Source organism: Oryctolagus cuniculus, chromosome 7 (genome assembly GCF_051225735.1).
Source record: "Oryctolagus cuniculus isolate XC-2025 breed Fujian yellow rabbit chromosome 7, ASM5122573v1, whole genome shotgun sequence".
NCBI lineage: Eukaryota > Metazoa > Chordata > Mammalia > Lagomorpha > Leporidae > Oryctolagus > Oryctolagus cuniculus.
The window spans coordinates 134,174,876-134,196,284 of NC_142873.1; the positions used below are offsets into that span (position 1 = coordinate 134,174,876).

A 21,409-nucleotide genomic window follows, 5' to 3' on the forward strand; every position below is an offset into this window, starting at 1 on the left:
TTTTTGTCTCAGGTGTTGTGGTGTAGTGGGTTCAGCCACTGCTTGGGATGCCTGATTCCTATCTCAGCATGCTGTTCCAAGTTGTAGCTTCCTGCTAAAGCATCTTGGGAGGCATGAGATCCTGCCATCCATGTGAGAGACCTGGATATAGTTCCAGGCTTCTAGTTTCAGCCTAGCCCAGCCCTGGCTGTTGCAGGCATTTGGGGAGTGAATCAATGAATGGAAGATCTCTGTCACTCTGCTTTTCAAGTAGATGAAAATAAACATACATTAAAAAGAAGTGTGAGGGCCGGCACCATGGCTCACTAGGCTAATCCTCCGCCTGCAGTACCGGCACCCCGGGATCTAGTCCTGGTTGGGGCACCAGTTCTGTCCTGGTTGCTCCTCTTCCAGTCCAGCTCTCTGCTGTGGCCCAGGAGTGCAGTGGAGGATGGCCCAAGTGCTTGGGCTCTGCACCTGCATGGGAGACCAGGAGGAGGCACCTGGCTCCTGGCTGCGGATCGGCGCAGTGCACCAGCCGAAGAAGTGTGAGGAGGAACATTAAAATAAGAAGGATTTTGGTTCAAATCTAGTATGCTTTTGAAAGTGGAAAGACAGAATTTTTTTGACAGGCACTCCAACGAGCAGGAATTAAACGTCCTAACACAGTGGCCCAGGAACATACTGCTGCCGCTGCGGGATTTCTCCACAAAGGGTGCATGGGCGGGCTCCACAGTCTTCCTTTTGTATGTCTTGGTGACCCGATCCACATCAGGTTGTTTGCGTGTCATCTCCTCCATAAACGTCTGGTTAAACACAAAAATAGGAAAAAGAGTTGAGATTCCTTCGACTTAAATGGAATCAGGCAATTTTTCACTAACAAAGGCCAAGTCCATGACAGGCTGATGAAGTGATAGACACCCTTGTGTTTCTTCCTCTGACTTCAAGAAGCTCATAGCCCAAGAACCAAGAACCAAGAAGTCAGAGTACTGAGTGCCACCCAGGGTTCAAAGAAGACTTAGGAGGGGTACTTCCCAGCCTAAGCTGCCTGGAGGCTGGCGCCTTGGCTGAGTTACTGAGGGATGAAGAATTATTCAAAGAATAGGTGGAGGGCAGTCCTGGCAGAGGGCACAGCCTGAGCAGAACCAGGGAGGCCAAAAAGTGTTGTGAACCAGGATCCTTCCAATCACTAGCTGAGCAGAGGATGCAAATGGAGAAGTGGTAAGAGGTGGGGCGGGAGAGGCAGGCAGGAGAAAATATAGCAAAAGCCCTGTGTTGTGCTAAGGATTAGGGTCTTACTCTGAGAGCAGTGGGGATGGGAGGCAGAACAACTGAAGGATTTTGATCCAGGGAAGAGATGATCAGAGCTACACTTTAGAGCCATTACTGTGGCTTCAGGGTAGAAGGCAGAGTAACTGGGAATGGGGTTGGGAGGAGGCGGATGACTAGCAGTGTAAAAAGATTAGCAAACCACTGTAGCAATGAAGCCAAAACATGGTGAGGGCTTGAACCAGGGCAGGATACATGGAACCAAGAGGTATTCTGAAAGTAGGACAGACAAGACCTGTTGAATGGCTTGGTGCAAGGGTAGAGGAGAGGGAGGAATGGCCGACTCATGACTTGAGTGGCTGGTCAAGTGAATGGCTCAAGATATGGCAGGTTTGGAAGGGAGGGGGCGGGGTCAGGCCAGGAAGAAAGATAAAAGTGCCGTTTCAGAGCTGCCTCTAGTCTACTGTACGTGGACTTCAGAGGATGGTGGAGCTGGAGATGAAGAAAAACAGATCCAAGTCTTTGGTTTACAGGTGATGGCTGAAGCCACTGGATAGGATAAGTCCCAGCAGCGTGAGAAGAGCATCAGGGATGAACTCGGGGAGCACCTACATTAAAGGGTTGGCAAAGTACGAGGAATCAGCTAAGGCTGGGGAGAAGGGGTCAGAAAGATCAGAGGAAAACAAGACAGAGGAGCACAGATGGCTAGAGGAGTATTGATAAGGAAGAGTCAACTGCGTCACACATCAGGAAGACAAAGACTGAAAATGTCTGCAGACCTGGGGGTGGGAGCCAGATCACAGGGACCTGGGGAGCGAATGGGAAATAAGGGAACAAGAAGCTTGACTGACAGAGCGAAGAGGGAGGCAGCAGTGTGGGTAAACTTCATAGGAAGTATAAGAGTTCTCACTTGCTAGCGCAATCATTTACATAAACGAAAAGGACTACGCTGTCTACAGTATAAGCAAGATTCATACTGTGTTCAGGGTAAATTATCACATTTAAAAACCATATTTGTGGCCGGCGCCGCGGCTCACTAGGCTAATCCTCCGTCTGGCGGCGCCGGCACGCCAGGTTCTAGTCCCGGTCAGGGCGCCGGATTCTGTCCCGGTTGCCCCTCTTCCAGGCCAGCTCTCTGCTGTGGCCAGGGAGTGCAGTGGAGGATGGCCCAAGTGCTTGGGCCCTGCACCCCATGGGAGACCAGGAGAAGTACCTGGCTCCTGCCATTGGCAGCGGGGTGCGCCGGCCGCAGCACGCCGGCCATTGGAGGGTGAACCAACGGCAAAAGGAAGACCTTTCTCTGTCTCTCTCTCTCACTGTCCACTCTGCCTGTCAAAAAAACAAAAAACAAAAAACAAAAAAAACAAAACCATATTTGCCTCTTAAGGATAGCTCATCTGAAAACTCCTTTAGTCGGTTTGGTCTGAGAGGCCTCTGGGTTCATACCAGAGATCTTTCCAAACCCAGGCACAATGGAGGTAGGTCAGTGGGCCCTTGACTCAGAGAACAGTAAAACAAAAGATGGGGGGGCAGGCTTTTGAGACAGCACCCAGGACTCCCACTCCTGGTGCACATGCCCTGTGTAAGGCCTTCCCTCTGGCGTGGGCATCAGTGAAAATGATGGAACAGTCTTTCTCCTGACTGCATTTTGCTATGTAAGACCCATCAGGGCATGCTTGGCAGTTTCTCCTGCCAGCCTTGAAAACACAAGAGGCTGTGTGTCTAAGACCTGAGAGTGGCCTCTGCAGCTGTGAGCAAGTCCTAACAGAGCCAGCAAGAAAGTGGAGGCCTCAGTCTTACAGCTGTAAGCTGACCGCTTGAATGAGCCTGAGAGAAATCCTGAACTCAGAGGAGAAGTGCAGCCCTGGCTGACACCTTGATTTCAGCCTGGTGTAATCCCAAGGAATGGACCCAGCTTACTACGAATGTCTAGTCTCCTGAACCAGAATCTGAGGCATGTGTGGTGTGTTGTTTTATGCTAAGCCTGTGGTAAGGTATAGTTTTTTCATCATTTGTATTTTCTATGAACTTCTTAAAGACCCCTGTATGCATGGATTTCAAAATTTCTACACCAAAATAAACAGCTTTTAATTTCATCTTCCATAAACTGTTAAAAGCATCCTTGTATGTGAAACAGCAATTAAACACACACACACAGGGCAAAGGAAAGGGGACCCATGACCAGCACAGGAAACACCAGCAGCTGCACAAGGAGGCTCAGATACCTGATGCTCAGCGATCAGGGCTTTCACTCGGTCGATATTCTGAGGGATCGGCTCCTGATCCCGCTGAATGAGGGTGGTCTCGGCCCACTGGATCCATGCCAGAAGTTCCTCCAGGAGCTCGGCGTTAGCCACCAGTTCTGACAGGGCTGCTTCCAGACGCTGCTGGTGCTGCTTTGCCCATGTCAAGACCTGTGCAGGTGGGGGAAACCATGGCCTCTTTCAGTCAAGCAGGTCCTTTTGTGTCCTTTTCACCTCCTCACAATGACTTTTTAGCGGTGAGACCACCACACAGTCAATAGGCTTCGCTCTTATGCCAATGACGAAGCTGGAGTAGGAAATCTGCTCTCCTGAAAGCAACTCTAGCACATGCTAGAGGGCTGGGGCAGCGGTCCACAGCACGTGGATCCACTGGAGTCACTGCCAACACATCACCACCCCAGCACTATTCTCCCAGACCACTGCACACTTTACCAAGCTAACATAATTTCTGTTGAAACAGTCCCAATGACTGAGAGATTGGTGGGCGGGAGGGAGCAGGAAGAAAAGAAGGCTCTGCAGTATTTCGTCACTATAATCCCATTTTCTGGGCGTGCGTGCCAACTCACCTCCTCAAAGCGAGCTCGGATGATGGTGATCCAGTGTTTGATGGTTGTGATACAGTCAGGATGGCACACGGCCAGGATGACTTCGCCCATGGCTACCGCTGCATTCACATCCACTCGCTTTTCTTCCACTTTCTTCATGAATTCCTAAGCAAGAAAGATTTGCAAACAAAAACTGATCAAATCTACGCTATTAGCACTGTTAGTGTATTCTTTTCCTTCAATGTGTTGGCACAGACTTGTAAAAGCCTGGACTTTGACATCTCTAACATTTTCTTTCCAGCTCTAAAAGATGTGGAAAAAAGTGAAGGATTTCTACAAGAATAACCTTCTGTATTAGAAAAGACTATAGTTAGTTTCTCTTTCTTTAACCCCATGTTTATTCATTTCCATATTTGTAAACACATTTAGCTTGGAAAAATGTAACAATGGTTATGAAACAGAGTATTTTTAAAATATCCACAATATAATTCAATGATAGAAACAAAATTAAAATCTGGGCAGGTGGAAGGCATTTGCTTCCTGCTGATGCATACCCTGGGAGGCAGTAGTGATGGCTCAAGTAGTTGGGTCCAGGTTACACAAGTAGAAGATCTACATTGAGTTCCCAGCTCCCAGCATGTGGGCAGTGAACCAGGGACAGGAACAATCTCTGTGTCATTGTCTGCCTTCTCCAATCAGCAAATAAGATCAAATAGAATCTCTGGGGAAGTAACATCTTTTTAAAAATTTTTATTTATTTATTTGACAGGTAAAGTTACAGTGAGAGGAAGACAGAAAGTTCTTCCATTCACTGATTTACTCCCCAAATGGCTGCAGTGGCCAGAGCTGAGCCGATCTGAAGCCAGGGGCCAGAAGCTTCTTCTGGGTCTCCAACATGGATACAGGGGCACAAGGACTTGTGTCATCTTCCAGTGCTTTCCCAGGCCATAGCAGAGAGCTGGATCAGCAGAGGAGCAGCCAGGACTTAAACCAGTGCCCATATGGAATGCTGGCACCACAGGTGGAGGATTAACCTACTGTGCCACAACATGAAAATTTAAAAATGAAACATTTCCCCATTCATTAGTAGGACAGATGGATGCCTCAGATACTCCATTGCTTTCAACAGCTTAGAAGGGCTCTTGGAAATCAGAATAGGGTCCAAAGTTGTTAACATAAGAAAGCCAATCAAAGCATGTGCTAGTGAAGTGCAAAGAAGGTGAAATAACCTACATTTTCCTTTACACAGTGCTAGGTGTTTAAACTGTTTACAACCAACATGTTATTTTTGTAAAAGTGAATGACCTGCCATCACTTCCCCCTCATTCCTGCTAAAACAGTGAGCTGAGCCCATTCTTGTTTTGCTCCCTTTCAGCAAAAGCGGTTTTCCTGAGGGTGAGGCAGCCCTCGCTGCGGTGGGCAGCAGAGGTCACTGCATCGAGGGCTGGATTACCTTATGGGTGTCAATAAGAGACTGCAGGGCCTCCGTGTCATCAGGAAGTGCTCCCCGAAAGCGAAGTGTTTGCTCTGCTTCAGAAAGCCACTCCAACAGCATGTGGACTGTGTCCCGAAACTCTTCTGCCTGAAATAACCGAGCACAAAAGATCAAACCACTTGCTGCAGCTGAGGTCCCAGACACAGTGGCGTGCCAGGGAAAAAGACCACTACTGAATCCTTAGTGTATCAGAGTAAGGTCATCGTTCATTCGTAGAAAATAAAATAAATCATTTCTCTAACACTAGTACAAATGAGTATTAGAGTCTTGTAGGACATGTTAGATTATTCATTTTCGACTTTGTTATGTTCATGACTGGCTACACTTGATCCCAATGAACAAATAATGAGTCAGCTCAGACACCCACTAGGTTGGCCCAGCCACCTCCTCTCACCTGTTTTAAAGCCTGCTCAAGTCGGCTTTGTTTGGAAACAGAGAGTTTACACACGGTGTCCCACCGAGTGCTCAGTTCCTGAAGCTGCCCTTTGACCCAAGTGGTGTCATCACGGCTGTTCTCAATCAGCTCTCGGCCTGACCGCTTCAGGACCTGAACTGTTCCTGTTCGCTTTCCCAGTTCCTTCTGGAAAACCTAGAAAAGAAAATTGGAAAATTCCTTTGCTTGGAGAATGTTTGAATCTGAGAAGTAAAACTACAGAGAGGGTAATCATTGCCTTGGTAGGTTGTAATCATGCATCTTTTATGCACAGAGGGAGGCAGAACAATGTGTAGGAAAGAACAACCAGAAGACCTGGCTCTAAAATAAATGTCAGCTCAGGCATTTATAAGCTGCGTGACTTTGGATAAGTTGCCTAACTTGAGTCCCAGTTTCCTCATCTGTAAAACAGGAATAATTATATTAACATTGCCAGAATTAAGGGAGATACAAAAGAACACCATCAGCTGTGCACAGAAGAATTTGATGTGATTTCAAGATACTGCTGAATACTTTGTGCTGAAACAGAATATTATGCAGCTCAACACGACAGACATGTAGGTCATACTAAATATTGGCGTGTGTGGTGTTAGGCTTGTTAGGTCCAGAAGTGGATTAATAAAAATCACGCAGCCCAGATCTCATTCCTCACCTTGTGGGCATCCATGAGGTTCATGACAAGGTCGAGGTCCCCATGCACAGGCTGGTCCTCAGCCAGCTGTGGCTCCACCTTGTACAACCAGTCGACCAAGGCCTGCAAAGCATCCATGAACTGTCCCGAAAACAGCAGGGCTTCCTCCAACTTGTGCTGCCTGAGAAATGCATATGAGCCCCATCATTTTTAAGGATTCTTTTTATGAGTGGCCTACAAGTCTGACTGCTGAAAGGGAATATTGCTTGAACTCTATACAGAGAGAGACTTCTATGTTAAAACAGTTAGAAGTAGAGTAAAAAGGGATTAAGAGAGATGCCCAGACATCTTTAAACAAACCACTCTCTAGAAAGGATTAAGTATAGTGCAGGGTATGGGCATAGACGCTCTTTGGGCATCTTACAGTCTAATGACACACAGACCCACCCTGACACCCAAGGTCTGACGTTGATTACGTCAACCTACCCCAATCGGTGGAGTACAAATAGTGCAGAGAGACTCTCACATTTAGCATAGCACAGTGGCCTGAATGAATAAAAGTGCAACTCTTCAAACCAAACTGCTTGGGTTCAAACCCCAGCTCTTTCACTCAGTAGCTGAGTGATCTTGGAGGGGGGAGTTAAGAAACCTCCTTATGATCATTTTTTCATCTGTAAAGTGGGAATAAAATCAGAATCCACCCAAGTGGCTAAGAGGATTAAATGATTAGCAGGCACCTGTTGGCACCAATTCTGTAATAATAGCTCAGTAAGAGTCAGGTATTACAGTTCCATGGAGTAATTCAAGCAGCACTGACACGCGGTGAGCACTCTCCACGAGGCACCTGTTGCTATTACAAACGGCGCACTTCCAAATATTTTAGTCACTCATATTCTATTACCACTGGCTTGATTTTTATAGGCCTCTTTCTAAAACATGCCTAAAATGAGAATTTTAATACATTTTCTTCAAATTGTTTCATAACTCCCTTTGAAGTAACTGGAGCTATCAAGATGGTACAAATTCTTGCCGGCGCCGTGGCTCACTAGGCTAATCCTCCGCCTTGCGGCGCCGGCACGCCGGGTTCTAGTCCTGGTCGGGGCGCCGGATTCTGTCCCGGTTGCCCCTCTTCCAGGCCAGCTCTCTGCTGTGGCCAGGGAGTGCAGTGGAGGATGGCCCAAGTGCTTGGGCCCTGCACCCCATGGGAGACCAGGAGAAGCACCTGGCTCCTGGCTTCGGATCAGCGCGGTGCGCCGGCCGCGGCAGCCATTGGAGGGTGAACCAACGGCAAAGGAAGACCTTTCTCTCTGTCTCTCTCTCTCTCACTGTCCACTCTGCCTGTCAAAAAAAAAAAAAAAAAAAAAAAAAAAAAAAAAGATGGTACAAATTCTCTTCCTGACAAATTCTCTTCCTGATGGGAGCTGGCGACAGTCTCTCAAGTTGCTTTTGGGGATGCCATAAAGACACAGGAAGGGGACACTCATGCTCACCGCTCCACAGACTTGCCACAGACTGTATCCCATTTGTCTCTGACTTCTCCCAGTAAGTTGTCAAGTGTCTGAGTATCATCAGGAAGCAGAGTCTTCTCTTTCAGTGCTCGGCCAGTTCTAATTGTGGTATCGTACACAGGCTGTTTGCCACCAAGAGTTTTTTGAAACTCCTATGTTTCCAGAAAGCAGAGAAAAACATGTTAAAATTCAAATGATGTCTTGACTTGGAATAAAAAACAATTCTTTTTGAGTTTTCAGTGGGAATAACACTACTTCTTGACCTAAAGTTAATGATAGTTTACTCTATATAAATTTGTGATTTTTGTTTATGTCACATACAGTAGTATATAACAATTTTTAAAAGCCCACAGGCACCTGTTGCTCATAACCACTTTATTTGAACTTTTAAAAAAGCCAAATGTCATTGTTAGACAGTGCTTACAATGCCTAGATATAAAACAAAAAATCTGGCTTCATCATCTTGACTTTTTATCATTAGCCAATTGACTTTTTAAAAGTTTATTTATTTGAAGGGGGGAAGGTGGGAGGGAGAGAGGGAGAAAGGGAGGGAGAGAGAAAGAAAGGGAGGGAGGGAGGGGGAGAGAGAGAGAGAGAGAGTGAGAGAGAGCGAGGGAAATGCACATGAACCAAGAGCAAACTCTTCAATCTACTGATTCACTCCCCAAATGCTGATAATAGCCAAGGTTAGGCCAAAGGTAAAGTCAAGAGCCAGGAATTCCATCTGGACCTCCAAATGTATGGCAGGGACCTAAGTACTTGAGCCATCACCTGCTTCTCACCAGGTGTGCCTTAACAGGAAGCTGGATTAGAAACAGGCAAGGGCCGGCGCCGTGGCTCAATAGGCTAATCCTCCGCCTAGCGGCGCTGGCACACCGGGTTCTAGTCCCGGTTGGGGCGCCGGATTCTGTCCCGGTTGCCCTTCTTCCAGGCCAGCTCTCTGCTGTGGCCCGGGAAGGCAGTGGAGGATGGCCCAAGTGCTTGGGCCCTGCACCCCATGGGAGACCAGGATAAGCACCTGGCTCCTGCCTTTAGATCAGTGCGGTGCGCTGGCCACAGCGTGCTGGCCACGGCGGCCATTGGAGGGTGAACCAATGGCAAAAAGGAAGACCTTTCTCTCTGTCCACTCTGTCAAAAAAAAAAAAAAAAAAAAGAAAGAAAAGAAAACAGGTAGGACTTGTTACTGATAGGGGATACATGTGTCCTAAATTGTGGTTTAAACTCACTAGGGGGGCTGGTGCTGTGGCGTAGTGGGTAAAGCCACCGTTTGCAGTGCCAACATCCCATATGGGTGCCAGTTTGAGTCCTGGCTGTTCCATTTCTGTTCCAGCTCTCTGCTATGGCCTGCAAAAGCAAAGGAAGATGGCCCAAGTCCTTGGGCCTCTGCACCCCCACAGGAGATGGGGAAGAAGCTCTTGGCTTCGGATTGGCTCAGCTCCGGCCATTGCAGCCATCTGGGGAATGACCCAGTAAACGGAAGACCCCTCTCTGCCTCTCTGTAACTCTGCCTTTCAAATAAAATAAATAAATCTTTAAAACAAAAACAACAAAACAACTCAACTGTGTGGCAAAACCTGCTTTTTTTTTTTTAACTAGTTCTGATTCCTTTTGTGTAAGCTACAACTTTTAGTGAATACCTAAGAACAATGAACTGCTTTACCTTATGCTTAGAAAGCTGAAGTTTAATCTTGTCTGGGTCATTAGATATCTCCAGTTCTGAGTCCAGATGACTTTCTGCATCTTCTAGCCAGTCAATCAGTTTTTTCCAAGCTTCATGGAACTGAAGTTATATAAGAAATAATGAATGAATATGCAAAGTACATAACTTGCATATGAGAGTCATTCCAGAGACTCAATACATACAGTTCAAAGTTGTTTAATAAATGACTATGTTTTTCTTACACTTACTTGTTTTGCTCGCTTCCGGGCATCATCTAGTGATCGGCCCCTTTCAATAGATCTCTGCACAACCTTCTCCCACCGGGACTGGACGCTAACCAACAAATTCTTGATCAGAACAACATCCTGTTTTTGGCTAAGGAACTTAAGCTGATTCCCAGTTTGATCCAACTCAATGATCTGGTCTCGATGTGCATTTACTTCATTAGCAAAAACCTGGGTTGGAGAGGACCAACAATGCTCTTTTTAAATGAAAGGTAACATAAAGAAGTATTCCTATCCTTTAGCCCTTTCAAAAGGCAGACAACACCATCATGTCATAGTTACCTTGTGCTCCTCTATCTGGGAAAGGACAGTGTTTAGAATCAGGCTGGGAGGAGAGGCGATGTTTAAACTCTGCTCTGCTAGAGTGAGCCAGTTGATAAATTCTTGTAGGGAATTCTGGAATTCTGTTGCCAGGTTGAGAGCTTCTTCCAGCTTTGACTGAATTTTTAAGTAAAACACACAAAGAGAAAAAGTGCCAAATTCAGAAATTATAGCTTCAGTAACAAAAGTATGAACTGTACACCACATAAAATGATCTCTAAAAAGGAAGCCTCATTTAATCAACCTCCAAACATGCCTTGTTTGTAAAGAAGGGGACATTTCAATGTCTGTCTGAAACTGAACAATGGGATAAGGACTGTGTTCGTGGAAAACACGGCACAATTAGCAGTGGACTTCCTTTCTCTGCTCTTCCACACTTCCTGGGACATTAAAACAAACAAACAAACAAACAGGAATAAAGCTATTCAGCAAATGCTAAGTCACCAGACCTTTCAGTGGGGACAGCTGCAAGATCTGTAACTTGCTTTGGGCAAAGTCTCAGGTTCTTTCCTTTAATGTGTTTTTGTGGTGTAAAATGGTTAAATGAAAAGCACGTTACCCCAAAGATAATGTCCACTGCTGTGATCTCTGCTTAAATACATGCTTTCAGAAAACAAGGCACATGAAAAAGCCCAAGTCTGAAAGCAGGAAAGGTCATTAAAAGAAGCCATGACATTCTAGGCAGACATCTGACCACACTACAAGTAAATTACTGGCCACTTTCACCCACCCAGGATGGCAAAAGAACTGCACTGTCAGGACAAGAGCAAACCCCGGTTTCAGGGTCCACAAGCTCTATTCTCAGAGACCCTAACCCCAGCGTCTCGGTGATCACTTCTGACTCTTACCCATCTATGAGGCAGGCAAGGCAAAATCCTGATAGGACACCAAAAATGAAAATACACAGAAAAACCCTAAGTTGTACACTAGAAATGCTAACTGCTGTTAATTCTGTTTGGGTTATGTATGACTTTTATTTTCCTCTTTGCGTTTTCAGGTTAATCTTGTAATTGCTCCCCTCTTCCACCCAAACATTAATTAATGTCATTGAAAGTACAAATAATCAGGGCCAGTGCTGTGGTGTAGCAGGTAAAGCCACTGCCTACAACACTAGCATCCCATACAGGTGCTGGTTCATGTCCTGGATGCTCTACTTCTGATCCAGCTCCCTGCTAATGGCCTGGAAAAAGCAGTCCCTGCCACCCACGTGGGAGAGCCAGATGAAGCTCCTGGCACCTGGCTTCAGCCTGGCTCAGGCCTGGTGGTTGCAGCCATCTGCCTTTAAAATGAATAAAATTAATATTAAAAGAACGTTTAGAAATTAAGGCATTGCAAGCTCTTAGATGTCAAGAATTTTTCCACACAGTAGTCTTTAATAGAGCACCATACATACTTACTTAAATGACTTGGGTGATTCTGAAATTTAATGTTTCTGCAAAATCAGAAACAAATATCCTTGATGCCCAGTTTTTGTTTGACCAGTTCCATGATGAGGAACAGCTACTTCCAAGACACATTTGGGAAGTGGAGCAGCTGGGACCAAACTGGCACTCTGATCCGGTATGCGAGCATCCCAAGAGTGAGCTTTACCTGCTGCATCACAACATCAGCCCCTGGCCATTCTTCATAACAAAATTACCCAACCCTACACTACAAGGATTCTAATCTGGCAAAATGTTCACTTATATGTTAAATGCTTTATGAGCTTCTGCCTAGTAGTTTCACAATGACAGGGTCCATGCATTTATTATTCCCACTAATAAACCCAGTGTAAAACCTAGTACACACTTGCTCTGAAAGTATTTATTATGTGCAAAACAGGTTTGTACGCACATTTCACACTTGATCTGACAAAGCTTTTTTTTTTCCCCCACATTTTTACTCCAAAAAATAATAATTCAGGACAAGGTATTTATAGTTCTCTGTTTTTGAAAAGGAACTGATTTTTGAAGAATGGCAAGAAGCCATCTTGATTTTTAGTAAATTTTTTTCCACACTGCATTGATACTAGAAATCAAATTCCTTGTAGAGAATGAGTAGTCATTCTCCTTATGTGGCCTGACCCCACCTTCCCAATTCCAAGTCACCAACTCAAGCAAAACCTTGTTTTTGAGTGAGAAGACAAACTGGTGAGTAGCATGTGATTTAAAGTCCATGACTAAAGCGTTACCAGGTACTAACATCTTAACTGGTAGATATAGAAAAGAAACTCATAATTAATCATAAACAGTATCAATGCAATTTGACATGAATGTAAAATGGAAACTTAATGGCAGAAAAGAGAGCTTGATTAGTCAGAGGCCAGCTTGGCGGGGTTTGGTTCTGCAGCTTCTGTTGGAATATGCAAAGATCTTTACAGAAACAAGATGGTAACCACACACAATCACCAGGCCCACGACTCAGACACCGCAATCCCATGGTGTGCTCTGTGGCAATACCTTTCTTTCCTCCATCTTACTGCTGACCACGCGCCACTTCTGCTCCAGGAGCGCCACACTCTGTTCTGTCTTGGAGCCAGATCCAGAATCACCACGGCTGAGGAGCATGAGTCTGCCCTTGTCAAGCAGCTGATTGTAAGTCTCCTCCTTGGCTTTCAGCTGGGAGTACAGTTCCTATGAGAAAAGGCAGGGAGGATATCAATAATGCTAACTCTGGGGAAGACACCCCCACAGGTTCACTAGCAGTCTGGAAAATTCCAAGAAGGCCTCAAATGACAAAAAACTTTTCTTCTGGATTCAGTTAAACTGCTGAGTGAGCACTAGGGAAAAATGCATCTCCCTTAACAGTAAAATGATTTTGTCACCAAGTAAATAAGAGAAAAACAATTTTTAGGATCAGAGATTATAAAAATAGACCCCAATAGTTTCTCCTTTTCATGAAGGATTTGCTTGGAAATTATGTTGCCTTTTGTTCTCAGCATTCTTTTTTGAAATATTGCCAATATCTACTGGATTTCCCCAAATCTCCACTAAGGAGTCTTCTGAAATATAAACACATTGTGTCATATTTTAGTCTTCTGATCCTCTCAACTTCAAGTCAATATTCTTGTGTCAACCAAAGGGATCAATTAAAAATTTTCCATCTCACCAATGTATTTCCCGTTAACTCTTCCCTGTCACTACTGTTGCCTATGGTTAGGTACTAAAAACCTATAGATGAGGGGCATTAAAAGGGGAGGGGGTGGCCAGCACTGTGGTGCAACATGCTAATGTTGCCTGTGATGCTAGCATGCCATATGTGTGCCTATTTGAGTCCTGGCTGCTCTACTTTTGAACCAGCTCCCTGCTAATGCACCTAGGAAAGCAGTGGAAGATGGCCCAAATATCCGGGCCCCTACTACCCATGTGATAGAAGCATATGAAGCTCCTGGCTTCACCCTGACCTGGCCCTGGCCATTCTGGAAGTGAACCAGAGAATGGAAGGTTTCTCTCTAACTCTACTGTATTACTTTGTAAACACTCAGATAAATTTATCTTTGTGCATTGAGAAAGGGGCTACTGAATAAGGGCTGCTTATGCTCAGTTTCAAGAATTGCTTTTACCATATGTGTATCAAGCTGTTCCCTAGCGGTTTCAGGAAGTCCTCCTGTGGGCTTAGATGCAGAAAGTTGACTCTCCATTCTAGTCAGTTCCAGGAGGAAATCTTCAATTTCACTGTGGAAACCCTGGGCCTTTTGAGAGAAAGATACCAGGATATCAGCAGTCAATTCTCAGTTTCAAGAGTAAACTTGCAAGATGATCATATGAGAACTTTGAGGAGGAATTTTGGTCTGTTCTCAGGCAGAGGTATTCTGTTGCTGGGATTACTATGGGGCTGATTTATTTAATTACTGTTACAATCAAGCTGAATTCTTTACCAGGGTGGGGAACATCCGGCTTGCAGGCCATATAAGGCCTATGAAATCATTTGGTCTGGTCTTGCCAAGACAACCACAGGCAGGACTCAAAATGCAAACAGGACTCGAAACTCAGCAGCCTGATTTTTAAGTTGATAATTTCGTAAGACTCATGAATGATGTTATAAATATCTAAATGCCCTTGGCAGGAAAAAAACCTCTCTATAACATACTATAGACACCTGCTATAATCTGATGATGAACTGACTAACTGACCAAGGTGCTGTTAAATGAGGAGGAACCTGACTTGATCTGAGGAAAAAAAACTGAATCTGTGACAAAGGTATTACAGTGCAGACCTACTAACCTTGAACAGTTTACAGACTGGGCTACAAATGAGTACCGAAAGAACCTCCACTCAAAAGCAGTTCTTTTCCAGAACAGAAAGGATTTTCCCTCTTAAGATATAGGGGGTTCTGCCTCATATTGCTTTCCTCTCTCTGCCTTGACTTAGGCTCTCTTTCAGATGTTATCTGCACAGATCTTCTGACCTGGCTTGGATGACGCTTGTACCTGCTGTAGTGTCGACTGCAGCTGCTGCTCCCTCTCCTCTGTTTTTTGTAACACTGACTCCCAGCACTGGTTCATGGTTTCCAAACGGCTCCTTAAGCTGCTGGCATCATCTCCAGCACTGGATTCAAGCAGCTCATTGCCAGCTTTATTGACTGTTTCCACTGTGGCTTGATGAGCCAAAACATCATTTTTCAGGACCTAAAACATGTTGAACAACATAATTTATCTCTACAGATATCACCAAGCCTGGTTCTCTAAGATACACACACCATCAAAAGGCTTCCTCTGGTGGCTGGATCTGGTCTCAAACTAAGAGAGTAGAGATGAAAAATGAAAATACTTACATGGTGCTTTGCGAGCTCAACTTCAATGACTTTTGGATCTCCGCTTATTGGTCTCTGAGCATCTAACAACTCTTCAGTGTGAATCAGCCAACTCATCAGTTCCTCTAGGGCATGCTGGAACTGGCCAAGGGCCAAGAGAGCACCTTCTAGCTTATGCTACTCAGAAAAAGACAGAAAGGGAACATTGGTTAGGAAGTGAGAAAAGGCAGTAATAGCTCATTTACCGACTCTACCATGCACCCTACCTGTCTGTGGGCAATTTTCTCACACAGATTCTCCCAGAGGTGTTTGAGTTCTGTCAGTGGTTCTCGTATAATGTCTCTGTCCGTTTCATCAGTAGCTTTCTTTAACATCAGCTCACCCTGGTGATTAAGCTTCTCCATCTCAATTTGCTGCTGGTAAACTTCCACTTTGAACTCCTATTAAAAACATACTTAACATCAAACCAAGCCTTTAAAAATGAAAAAGGAGCAATATTCTCAAATCCCATTCCCACATACAAACCTTCATTTCATTCAGCTGGTCTTTAACAGTGTTGAGGTCAGTGCCAACAGGAGGCATGGTACAGAGTTTAATCACAGTGTTATCTAGCCAGTCAAACATAGCCTAAAATAAAATTACAAAGAGTCAAAAACAAAACATGGGAGTCAAGAGAGAACTGCCAGGATTCCTAATAACATAAAAGTTAAATCAAAGCACCTTATGCCATCTGTGGTTTAATTAAGGGGCAGAGGTAAGGGAGAATGATTTTTATTCCAAAAACATCAGGATTTGGGAATAGAGTCAACATTATTGGCATGATGCCAAAAATAAACTACAATCTAGAAATACGAGGTACTTAAAAGCTCTTGGAAAATGGAATTAGAAGATAATGTTTACTTTGGTGCAAAAATTTTTGAAGTCCATACAAACACCTGAGTAGTCTTTGTAAAGTTCAAGGAAAATGTGTATCATGAAAAAGCTTTGTGGATTTCAAAATTCTTTGGCACCAAAATAAACTTTTAACTCTGTTTTTCTACAAACTTTTAGAAGTACCCTTGAACTCAATTTGAACGAAGGTCAGTGTTTCTCATTGGCAGCTAGCTAGCTCACGATGTCCTAAAGCTACTGTGCCAAGTTGTATCTCCAGATAACCTGGGCTTGGAACTTCAAGCAGGCAACGTACGGCCAGCTTCACCGTACAGCTGAAGGACAGGTATGGTGAGCACGCAGGATGACAGAAACAGCAGGAGGAGCAGAAATTTGTACACGTCAGTACTTTTCTCATTAAAAGTGGGAAACCTGTCTCACATTTGAAGAAGATAGTCCAATCTTGTGCTGGATTCAGAAAATGACACAGGGCAAATGGAACCTGTCTTTCCTTGGTGCCGCCTCCTGACCTCTCACCTGAAGAGTGTCCTGATACTGCACAGCAGCTTGCATGGCGTCCTCCAGTTTCTCTAGCCTCTCTTTCCATGTCTTGTTTAAGTTCTCCCAAGCATTATTCATCTAGGGAAAAAACACTCAATCAGATTTTCCCATTATTGCCACTCTCCAGTCCGAGGCCACCACATTTCACGGAATCCTTGTCCCTTCCTCCACACCTCATCAATGCTCTTCTTTACTTCAGGCTTCTCAGTTTCCCCACAGGCAAAGATCAAATCTGCTCCAAGGATTCGGATGAACTCCAACTCCTCATGCAGCCCATCTGTCTCCTCCTTAATAGTCTACATGGAAACGAACAGAACATGAGCCAAAACAGAGTAGAACAAAACTTCTCAAACTTTGCAAATGTAATTTATACCCTCATCAATAGCAGATGTTTAGCAGAACTGGTGGCTTCACAAAAGTTTCTCAATGTTTATAATAATATTTCACTTTCTAGATGGTGAAGCTTCAGGCTCCAGGAGGTTATTTCCCATATATACACACACACTCCAGATACATACGCAAACATACAAAACAGTATAGCAAAAGTACAATGAGCTTCGGTAATTTACCAAATGCTCATCCCTTCTTGCCTCCAAGGAGATTAAAATCTATAGCCAGAAGTCTGTTACAGAGATTAACAACAGGGGTAAACTAATTCAGCACAAGTCACAAACTTGAGTGCTGAAAGACAGTCCAGCGTAACAGGAGTGCTAGGCTATATAATCTGGAAGAAAGTCAGTTCTGTACCAGGTCCTAAAGAGTGATTCATGGACTGGCACTGATGTGGTACAGAGGAGAATTTCTATAAGGAAAAATAGCTGAAATAAAAATAAATAAATAATGGGGCATTGTGGTGTAGTGGGTGAAGCTGCAGTGCCGACATCCCATGTGGGCACTGGTTTGAGTTTCAGCTACTCTACTTCTTATCCAGCTCTCTGCTATGGCCTGGGAAAGCAGTAGAAGATGGCCCAAATCCTTGTGTCCCTGTGCCCATGTGGAAGACTCAGAAACTCCTGGCTCCTGGCTTCAGATTGGCTCAGCTCTGGCCATTGCAGCCATCTGGGGAGTGAAACAGCAGATATAAGACCTTTTTCTCTACATCTACCTCTGCCTCTCTGTAACTCTGCCTTTCAAATAAGTAAATCTTAATAAATAAATGTAAGAAGAGACAGAATATTAAGATAGGCTTGTCTTTGTGTTAAACGGATAAGAAATGAATTTAGCAAAAATTAGACTCCCTCAAAAGACTACAAAAACATGTCAAAGTAACAATTTCTTTTTTTTTTTAAAGATTTATTTATTTTATTTGAAAGTCAGATTTACAGAGAGAGAAGGAGAGGCAGAGACAGAGAGACCGGTATTCCATCTGCTGGTTCACTCCCTAAATGGCCGCAGCAGCCGGAGCTGTGCCAATCTGAAGCCAGGAGCCAAGACTTCTTCTGGGTCTCCCATGTGGGTGCAGGAGCCCAAAGACTTGTGCCAACTTCCACTGCTATCCCAGGCCATAGCAGAGAGCTGGATCACAAGAGGAGAAGCTGGGACTCAAACCCATACAGGATGCTGGCACTGCAGGTGGTGGTTTTACCCGCTGTTACACAGGACCAACCCCCAGTAACAATTCTTATTGCTGGAAAATGAATCCAAGATCGATTCTTATTTTCCACTGTTTATTCTCAGATAAAATGCTTTTCTCTAAGACATAAGAGATAGGGTTTTGTTTTTGCCTTACCTCAGCAGCTTCAACCTGTTGCTTGATGATAGATGGGTCAATGCCAGGGCTTTCCAAGTCATGGATGATATCCTGGGTGTCTCTCATGGTCGCCAGGAGAGCTGCCATGTCATACCAGAACTTCTCTGCTAACTCAAGGACATCAAGGAACTTAATTTCTCGCTCTTCAGCCCGAGCTTTGATGTCCTCCCAGAAGAATACCATCTGATCCAATTTGTCTTGGATTTCTGAGGAGGTAAAGATGACACCTGAATAAGCACGTCCATCTAAATCTGACACTTTCAAGGAAATATTTATCAAAAAGCTCTAGTTCTCTACCTTAGCTTTACTTTTATTATTTTGAGTTAGCATTTTCTGCCTATGTTGGTCTCCTACATGAAGGGATCACAGAGTAGTCTGGAAACAGACTGCCACGTGATATAAAGGTGCTGCTAATTTACAAAACCTTTCATTTATAAAGGGGCTGAGAAGAGAACTATTTCCAGTGTGCTGTGTGGGACTTGTGGCATGCTTCCTAAGGAAAGTGTTACAAAAGGTAGTTCTACCCACTACTGATACTGTAGTTTACTCACATTAGGGGTTAAAGGAGCATTTGTTTCCTGGCCTGGGAATCTAACTACCAATTGTAACCTTGTTTCAATGGGAAACTGTGCTCTGAATTCTAAGTGACTTCAAATGGCTTTCTGGAATACTCATCACTTGGGGATGGCTCTTGCTTTCACTGAAACACATCTGGTGGGATGTTGGATAAAACCACATCCTGGAATTTATCTAGTGATTTTCTTTAAAAATGATGAGCTCCATCAAGCACCTTTTGCAGCCAGATCCTTGTCTGCTCCCTGGGATCGCCCGATGAGCTCTTCTCCACGGTGCTTCAGGGCGTCAAAGGATGGCTGCAGTTTTTCTAGCTCCACAGTGGCACTCTTGTTGTCACTGATGCACTCACGGATTTTGTCTACTTCAGCAGGAATTAGTGGTGGCATCCGCAGGCGAGAGGAAAGGTTCTCCAGCGTCTCCAACATGGGCTCAATTTTATCGTGGAACTAAACAAATGTTGGAACATTAGCCATCATGGCAATTCACCTCATTTCTTAGAGGAAATGTTAGGGAATGAAGACAAGCCATAATTCTCTTACTATTAAGCATAACCTGTGCTCAGCCTAGCCCAATGGCTGTTACACACTGGATTTGGCTAACAAACTGCTTTGGGCATAGTACACCAGAGCTGGCACATCAGAAAAAAGAAAAGCTGATAATTAAAATATTAACTAATTCACCAGAAATCAACTCAAATCTGGTGCTGCCACATTTTTTTTTCTGTCAACTAATGTGACAAGAAAGGGACAAGACTATGAAACTGGCGAGAGTCAGTGTGTCAACATCTCAGATGACAGGTGCATGCAACAGACTAGACCAATGAGTTAGATGCCCTCCACCAGCTGTGTCAATGGATGGGGAACTTAATAAACTGCATGATTTGGAGTTTAAAACTATTATGGCATGCAATTTAACAACCCCACTGTATGGAACAGTGAGAAAGGAAAATGTTCGCATGATGAAAAGACAATTAAGGCAGGCCAGATCTAACTTTTACCTTCCTACTTTTTCTGGTACTTTGAATAACATGCCTACAATTGTAAAATTTTCATTTGTAATATGGCACAGAGGGGACAAAAGGGGTCAGAACAGATATGCTTGTCTCTAAAAAAGGTATCTAAAATCAACTCTGTATTCATTAATTAGAGTAAGGCTTATCAATTTTAAATGTAAAATTGAAAAGACATAGTGGGATTTCCTTAACAAAATCACTTCCCATCACTTTTCAGTTCCACCCCCAGGTGAAAGTGGCATAATAAATTGCACTAATCAAATTCACCAAAGTTAAGGAAAATTTCCTTATAGGCAATGCCCTGGATTTTCAGTTTTATAAGAATACCCTAATCCCAAAGAGGGTGGGGACCTTACCTCTGTAATCTGTAATGGTGGGCGCGGTCAACACAACAATGAAATGTGACGATGTGGGGAAGACAGGAGCAGGCAGCAACACACAAAGTAACACATTCCACAATGTGAGTGAGAGATGGGACGGGAGGTGGGGGGAGAAACTTGAGTGAGTACAAATATTAACCAAGAACACTGACTAAACATAGGAATAAAATACCCAGACATGACAAAAGTGCCACTAACAGTAATACGCATATATTAGTTGCACAGTATGTAGTTACATGCTTTAAATCCACTGCTGGTGGTTTATGTTTCTCTTTGGCTCTGACTTCTCCCTACTCAAGCATCATTCTGTGCTCTAGGAGCTAGCAGGCGGCTCCCTGAGTAAGAAAACTAATGTGTGGTGCTTTTAAATCTCAAAAGTAACAGGCTATTAGGAACCTGAAGTCTGCTGAGGCTATCACTGCTTCTCAATCTACAAGGTAAATTTATCCAAAATCATCTCTGCTAAAGGATTATCACAGCACAGAGTTTCAGGGAAACCAATAACAGACATACATATCAGCCAAGGTGCATTTTAACCTCCTTACAGTGCCCACAGACTCACGTTCCTGGGAATAAAAATGCAAGTAGGCAAAGCTTCCTACTTTCTTGGAAATGTACATGTATCACCAGCATGCTGGTCTGGATATTCCTAAGCACAGAGGCATAACTGATTCAGAGAACTCCTGATTAGACTAACACACAACTGAAGGCTGCAGGAGTCTCAGACAGACACATACCTGGGCAGACTGGGAAATGGCCTCATCCAGAGCCAGGGCCCGTTGGCGCACCTCTTCTTTTATTTGTGCGTACATGTTTTCTGCTTTCTGATATTTTTCTTCCACCATTTCCCCTTCCTCAGGGTTTAACTCCTTTAGTTGTGGCCCTATTTTCAGTAGTTTATCAATATGAGGTTTGTGTTCAGCAATGGATTCTCTTAGTTGCTATGGAAAGAAATACAGATTAAAACATAATAAGCATATATTTTTGAGGGAGAGAGAGAGGAAGAGGAAGAGGGACAGGGAGAGAGAGAAAGAGAGAGCAAGAGCAAGAACTCCCCCATCTTCTGGTTCAATCTTCAAATGTCTGCAATGGCTGGGGGACAGAAGTTAAGAGCTGGAGCTGGTGCTGTGGTGCAGCAAG

The 21,409-nt window shown here is 44.2% G+C and overlaps 1 protein-coding gene across 44 annotated transcripts in view; it reads right to left on the minus strand.

Annotated features, from left to right (window-relative positions):
• MACF1 (microtubule actin crosslinking factor 1) overlaps window positions 1-21,409 on the minus strand; it is a 407,864-nt gene that overhangs the window by 26,731 nt on the left and 359,724 nt on the right. For all 44 annotated transcript variants that reach the window (XM_051857911.3, XM_070078713.1, XM_089300949.1 and 41 more), the window contains 21 exons: window positions 21,007-21,210; window positions 19,092-19,323; window positions 18,281-18,507; window positions 16,725-16,847; window positions 16,528-16,629; window positions 15,646-15,747; window positions 15,387-15,560; window positions 15,142-15,297; window positions 14,798-14,995; window positions 13,931-14,059; window positions 12,828-13,001; window positions 10,351-10,506; window positions 10,033-10,239; window positions 9,785-9,904; window positions 8,107-8,276; window positions 6,638-6,797; window positions 5,947-6,141; window positions 5,511-5,639; window positions 4,079-4,222; window positions 3,474-3,662; window positions 665-785 (listed from right to left, as the gene is read on the minus strand). In XM_051857911.3, the coding sequence (XP_051713871.2) occupies window positions 665-785; window positions 3,474-3,662; window positions 4,079-4,222; window positions 5,511-5,639; window positions 5,947-6,141; window positions 6,638-6,797; window positions 8,107-8,276; window positions 9,785-9,904; window positions 10,033-10,239; window positions 10,351-10,506; window positions 12,828-13,001; window positions 13,931-14,059; window positions 14,798-14,995; window positions 15,142-15,297; window positions 15,387-15,560; window positions 15,646-15,747; window positions 16,528-16,629; window positions 16,725-16,847; window positions 18,281-18,507; window positions 19,092-19,323; window positions 21,007-21,210 (3,412 nt within the window). The remainder of the gene's footprint in view (window positions 1-664; window positions 786-3,473; window positions 3,663-4,078; window positions 4,223-5,510; window positions 5,640-5,946; window positions 6,142-6,637; window positions 6,798-8,106; window positions 8,277-9,784; window positions 9,905-10,032; window positions 10,240-10,350; window positions 10,507-12,827; window positions 13,002-13,930; window positions 14,060-14,797; window positions 14,996-15,141; window positions 15,298-15,386; window positions 15,561-15,645; window positions 15,748-16,527; window positions 16,630-16,724; window positions 16,848-18,280; window positions 18,508-19,091; window positions 19,324-21,006; window positions 21,211-21,409) is intronic.